Source organism: Brassica napus, chromosome A10 (genome assembly GCF_020379485.1).
Source record: "Brassica napus cultivar Da-Ae chromosome A10, Da-Ae, whole genome shotgun sequence".
Taxonomy (NCBI): Eukaryota; Viridiplantae; Streptophyta; class Magnoliopsida; order Brassicales; family Brassicaceae; genus Brassica; species Brassica napus.
This window is the reverse complement of record NC_063443.1, coordinates 12,672,758-12,679,537: the sequence shown is the minus strand read 5'-3', so window position 1 is coordinate 12,679,537 and position 6,780 is coordinate 12,672,758. Positions and strand designations below refer to the sequence as shown.

Below are 6,780 nucleotides of genomic sequence, written 5' to 3'. Positions count from 1 at the left end.
CATCAGTAACTGGTGCACTCACTGGTGCACTTTCGTGACCTCCATTTGTTGTTGTAGTAGGCGCATCCCTTGGTGCACTACCACCTCCTTGGTTCACATTGATACCAAGATTCTCCAGTATAGTTCTCAAGACTGTTGCTCTATCTGAAGCCAAATCTTTCAGATCTTCTTGGTTCTTCTCTTCAAAATACCCTCTTTCCTCCACAAACTTCACTTCTCTAGAGATCATCACTCTCCTAGTGTCTTCATCATAGCACTTGTACCCTTTCTGGCTGGTAGAGTATCCAATAAACATAGCCTTGGAGCTCCTTGCTTCTAGCTTATTTCTCAACTCACCAGGAACCATTACATAGCATAAGCACCCAAAGACCTTGAGATGTGAGAGAACTGGCTTGTACTTGTTGAGCACCTCAAATGGCGACTTCCCTTGTAGCACAAGAGTAGGTGTCCTGTTGATCAAGTAGCAAGCAGTAACGACAGCATCACTCCAGAATCTCTTTGGGACATTGGCTTGAAACATCAAGGACCTAGCGACCTCCATCAAATGTCTGTTCTTCCTCTCAGCCACACCGTTTTGTTGAGGAGTGTATGGACAGCTAGTTTGGTGAAGAATCCCACTGCCAGATAGGTGTTGCTTGAATGCATTGCTTATGTACTCTCCTCCATTATCAGACCTGAAAACTTTAATCTTGGCATGATATTGGTTAATCACATAAGTTTGAAAGTTTCTAAATGCATCAAGCACCCTATCTTTGGTTGGAATTAAAGTTAACCAGGTGTATTTGGATTTTTCATCAATGAAAGTGACATAATACTTCTGATTTTCCCTAGATAAGCAGGGAGCTGTCCAAACATCCGAGTGAACAAGATCAAAGCAATTTTCATAAATAGTAGAAGAGTTTGGAAAAACAGTTTTACAATGCTTGCCTAAAATACAAGCTTCACAATCATTATTCTCAAAAGAAACACCTGGCAACATCAGTTTTAAAGCTTTATTATGAGGGTGTCCTAGTCTAGCATGCCACAATGCATTCTTGCTTAGACTAGTAGAAGCAGAAAAAAAGGAACAACTAAATTTTGAACTAGGAGCAGAGAAGCTCAAATTCTCTAGCACATAAAGATCTCCCTTGGTAACTCCACTTCCAAGCACCTTATGGCTTTCAATATCCTGAAATTTTACACTGTTAGGGCTGAAAATGACATTACAATTCAGATCAGTAGCACACTTCTTAACTGAAAGAAGATTAGAAGTAAAATCAGGCATATAAAGCGCTTTGGAATCTTTATCAAATAGCTTGAGCTCTCCTATTCCTTTAATAGGAATTTTAGCACCATTGGCTATCATCACATTACCATGAGCAGGTTCAATGTTGTTAATCAATCTAGTGTCACTTATCATGTGATGAGATGCACCAGAATCAACAATGAGAGGCTTATATGAACTAGATGTGGAGTTAGCTAGATGCGCTAGTATACTAGAGGGCTTATATGCATGGGCAGAATCATATGCATGATCAATCCTATCAAAGATACCCTTTCTAAGATGATTATACATGTCAAATGAGTCCTCTAGTAACCTATCAGTTCTAGCAATCATAGAAGCTCCATGAGAGTATGCAAGGGTGTTACCATGTTCCTTGAAGAGTTTGATGAGAACATCCAAGTCTGATCTCTTCAAGTATTCATCACCACTAGTGCTGCCTCTAGAACTAGGACCACCAGTATAAGCCACCAAAGACTTCCCATTATCCATCTCTCCAGCCTGTTCCTTGCTTGCACCACCACCACTACTCTCCACCATGTGAGCTTTGGCCTCTTTGAACTTGGCTGGCTTCAAATGAGGATGTAGGATCCAGCATTGGCTCTTCTTGTGGCCTTGCTTCTTGCAGTGATCACAACTCCCACCAAACTTCTCATACTTGCCATGGATGGCCTTGTTAGCTTGTGCAAGTTCTCCCTGATCTCCTTGAGCTTGCGCTGCTTGATTTGCCAAAGCTAGCTCCTTTCCCTTCTTGTTAAATAGCTCCATGTTCCCATATTCCTTTTGGATCCTAGCACACACCTCTTCTAGGTTAGGTAGAGTCTCATCTCTCAACATGTGCTGAATGAACCCTCCATATGCTGGATTCAAAGTGAGAAGCAGTCCAAAGACTTTATCCTGCTCCCTTCTCTTGTTAAGCTCCATTGGATCAATGGTATTTGGCCTCAAAATCTCTAGTTTAGACCACAGTGCTCTGTACTTGCCCAAATGCTTCTCAAAGTCCATATCTTCTTGTACTAGACTATTGAGAGCTTGCTTCACCTCAAAGACCCTGTTGAGATTTGAGGTGTTTCCATAGATTTGCTTCAATGTATCCCAAAGTTCTTTAGCTGTATCACAGTAGCTATAAGCATCCATCAAGTTCTGATCCAAGGAGGCAAGAAGAGCATTAATCACCATACAATCAGCTTGTTGCCATTTATCATAGGCAGTCTCACTTTCGTCCTCTTCTTCCTCCTTTTCTTTGATCTCTTGCTTTGGAATCACACTGGATGTGAGATGTTTGAGCAATCCCTTGCCTCCAATAGCATTCCTGGCCATCCTAGACCACACAAGGTAGTTGTTTCCCTTGAACTTGGTAGCAATCTTCATGTAGACTCCACCACTATCTTCCATCTTTCAAAAAGCTTCAATCTTGACTCTAGTAACCCACTAGCTTGAAAAGACTTGAACTTTTTCACTTAGATCCTTAAGAACACCTCAAAGACCTCTCAGTTTGTACACAAAAGCACCAATACACTTCAAAGACTTGACCTTTAAGCTTGAACACGGAGCTGAGCTCTCCAAACCACCAAAGAAACCAGCTTTAGGCTAGTTCTTCAGTAAAAACACCAACAGAAACTTTCTTGAGATTTTCAAAGATCTAGCCTTGGATAATCTCAAGAACACTCAAGAACTCAAGAACATTCACCCAGGCTCTGATACCATAAGATTTCTAGACATCTTGAATAATAAATGAGATTAGAAAGAGATTTGAGAGGATTATTAAAGAGATTAGAGATTAGAGATTGGAGATTAATGAGATTTGGAAATGAGATTAAAGGCTAGAGAGAGAATTCAAAGATGACCAGAGACTTTTTATTATCTTGCTTGAATCTTAATGAAGAGATTATAAAGTTTATATAGAGAGGATACAGGGGTTTTAAGAGCTTGAGAAAGGCTGTCATGGGCTTCTTCCTTTCTGGGCCGAGTACTGTAGCAACAGTCTCAAGTCTGGTGCCTAACTTCTCAAGTCTGGTGCCTTAGCAACAGTCTCAAGTCTGGTGCCTAACTTCTCAAGTCTGGTGCCTTTGATATCCTTCTTTCATATAGCTTGATCTCTTCATCTCAACACTTACGTAATTTGTTTTTGTATTACTTCTTTAAATTTTTGCATGAAAATGAAATACAACTTTTTAACGTGGGTGGGATGAGACTTTGCTTGTTCACTGAACAAAAATTAAGTGCAGAAAATTCTTGCGCACTAAAATGCACTTCCGAAAAAGCGCATCTTTCTTAATATGCTAATTAGTTACATAAACTTTACAAGATTCCTATTTCCTCATTTTATGTGAAACTTTATGTCATATATGTATACTACATAGTAATTATTTTATAAGCTAGCTAGCTCTATCCCCGTTATGTCACATGGAGTATATGAATACATGATCAGTCTAACTTAAAAAACTGCAAGTATTGTGACGACGTTGATATAGACTCGCCGGACCCAATTCGGTGCCAGTATACGAAACGTTAAAGATAAACATATCTTAAAAACAAAATTCAAAAAAACAAAAATATATCTTAAAATTATGTTTCGAGTTTAATTTCCATACATCTAAGTCATCTTCGTTGGGCCACGTAGTTAATTAGTAAAACATTATGGATTGTTCGCCATAACATATAGTTTGATAATCTTGTTAAACCGTATAATTCAAATATATTTTATGCATAATTTTCATTTTTTCATTTTATGCAACATGCTGGACTACTTATAAAGAAAATTAATAAGGATGTGAAATTTGACGTTGTAACAACTGAAAATACTAAATTAAGGGTTCAACTTTAATTATTACAAACACAGGTACATTTCTAAATCGAGGGTTGGTTGGACGGCTTAAAACAAGTTTATCTTCCCCTAATCATGCAGTTTTAAGACAGCTTGGAGTCTCTGACCTGTAACTAAGTAATTCGGAAAATGTACGTATAATATGCAAAATATTGAATTGAAGAAACATCGATCTCTGACATAGAGTAGTGGAGACTGGCGACAGGGGATTGGATATATATACGAATATGAGTAGTCAGTCTGAACTATCTTGCTTTACCTTGCAATGTATATTCGCTTTACGATGATTTTTTAAAGTTTCGGATTAGGCTAGTAATTTTGTGTTTGGTTGGGATCAGTCTTTTTACCATAAAACTATTTGACCTCACTCCCAAGCAATGTCAGAACTAAAAGTGAGCTATGGTTTAACCTCGTTTTGGAAAGACCATCAAAACTCCACTAGACTACTTACGTTTCATTGTTTAGCCCAACACACCCAATTTTTCTTTAAGAAAAGGTTGATATATAAGCAAACGTTGTTTCAAAAAAAAAAGAAAAAAAAAAGCAAATGTAAAAATCTAAAAGTAAGATTATATGCCAATCATTCCTTTATATAGTAATAGTTACAAACATAATGGCAAAGTTGAGATGTTTCTCATAATACCATGCACCAGCTCATTTGAGGCATATACGGATTAGATAAGATTCCTTTCGTAATTATTTCCAAACCTAACAAAATTATAAATTATAAATGATCCGTCTTATAATTTACTTATACCAAACCTTTTCACAGTCTCTGACTCTCTGTCTGTATATATATACACACAATTAAATCCAAGAGCTACAACAAACATTAAAACTCATCAATCTCTTCCTCTATATCTCTCTCATCCTCATCATCTTTGGTCATGGCAAAGGACTTGGAGGTGCAAGAGGGCGGAGCAACGGCGGCGAGAGATTATGTTGATCCTCCTCCCGCTCCATTGTTGGACATGGAGGAGTTTGGGAAGTGGTCGCTCTACAGAGCGGTCATAGCTGAGTTTGTGGACACTTCTCTTCCTTTACGTCTCAGTCCTCACCGTAATCGGGTACAAAGCTCAGACCGACGCAAACGCCGGAGGAGTTGACTGCGGCGGCGTTGGAATATTGGGGATTGCATGGGCTTTCGGTGGAATGATTTTTGTTCTCGTTTACTGTACCGCCGGTGTCTCCGGTAAGTTTATACAAAACGTTTCAGTCACGCTACATATATTGTCACGTAACAAAAAAGTTAGAATATTGTATATTTACGAAACAAATAAACCAAAATAATTCTAAGGTATATTAGTTTTTTTACATCATTCTACGTATAGTCGTATATTAGTTAGAGATGGTGAATCCAAGTTTGGTATGAATTACTTTGGTTCAGCTTATCTAAATTAAAATACAAGCATAATTACAATTTGAGTTAATCTTGTGTGTTATTTACCTTTGAAGGTGGTCATATAAATCCGGCTGTGACGTTCGGATTGTTCTTAGCTAGAAAAGTGTCATTGGTGCGGACAGTGTTATACATTGTGGCTCAGTGCCTTGGTGCTATCTGCGGTTGCGGTCTGGTCAAAGCATTCCAAAGTTCTTACTACACCAGGTTCCATCATGTCCATTCATTCTGATCAGTAATTAAAATAAATCGATTTAGAAGCCAATCAATTGTATATGTATAATTATAAGCATGCATGTTAATATATATGATTACGATGTTTTATTAACGACCAAAATTGTGAATAACATTAGATATGGAGGTGGAGCCAACGAGCTAGCTGACGGCTACAACAAAGGAACCGGACTCGGTGCGGAGATCATCGGAACATTTGTCCTAGTCTACACCGTTTTCTCGGCCACAGATCCCAAGCGAAGTGCACGTGACTCTCACATTCCAGTTTTGGCGCCACTTCCCATTGGGTTTGCCGTCTTCATGGTTCACTTAGCCACCATTCCCATCACCGGAACAGGAATCAACCCGGCCCGTAGCTTGGGAGCTGCAGTTATCTACAACCAAGAAAAGGCCTGGGATGACCAAGTACGTCATTAACTGTTTTCATTTGGACACAATTTTCTATATAAAAAGTGAAACTAATGATGTTTTATTATATGATGTTTGTTCAATTAAACAGTGGATTTTTTGGGTGGGACCAATGATCGGAGCAGCAGCAGCTGCGTTATACCATCAGTTTGTTCTAAGAGCGGCTGGTATTAAAAGTCTTGGCTCCTTTAGGAGCTCTGCTTAATTTTAGTTGTCTGAATAATCTTCAATAAAAAATGATGATTACCAGCAGTAAAAGAAAGTTACATCTATCCCATCTTTTATTTATTTTGTGTTCTGTTTTAAAAAAAAAAAAATTAAATTTCATGGAATTTCCCATTGGTTGTACATGCGGTTTTAATTAATGTTGCTTTACGATAACTCTCGATCTCGCTTTATATCATTTCGTAGAGTTAACTTTGATTCTGCATTGATTCTATTTCTCTTGGGAATCAACAAGAAAAACTCACTTTTCCTCTATTTTCATAACTTTCTCAATACACAAACGCTTAACCATTTAAAAATACTCCCAACAACGAGGACAAAACATCGTTTGTCCCTTTGGATATGCATATCATGTTAGTGATTATACAGTTCTCAACAACTTGTAGCTGTCTATCTGATAACAAATATACAGACTGAGTTATGTGA

The 6,780-nt window shown here is 38.1% G+C and overlaps 1 protein-coding gene and 1 pseudogene across 1 annotated transcript; one reads left to right on the top strand and one right to left on the bottom strand.

The window, feature by feature from the left end:
* Positions 1 to 1,013: 1,013 nt before the first annotated feature.
* On the bottom strand, positions 1,014 to 2,656 carry LOC125578998. Its single transcript, XM_048742176.1, has 4 exons — positions 1,924 to 2,656; positions 1,414 to 1,827; positions 1,151 to 1,338; positions 1,014 to 1,043 (listed from the first exon to the last, which is right to left on the bottom strand). The coding sequence occupies exons 1-4, from the start codon at positions 2,654 to 2,656 to the stop codon at positions 1,014 to 1,016; spliced, it is 1,365 nt and encodes a 454-aa protein (XP_048598133.1).
* A 2,192-nt stretch (positions 2,657 to 4,848) lies between these two features.
* LOC106370394 lies at positions 4,849 to 6,536 on the top strand (annotated as a pseudogene).
* The last annotated feature ends 244 nt before the right edge of the window (positions 6,537 to 6,780 follow it).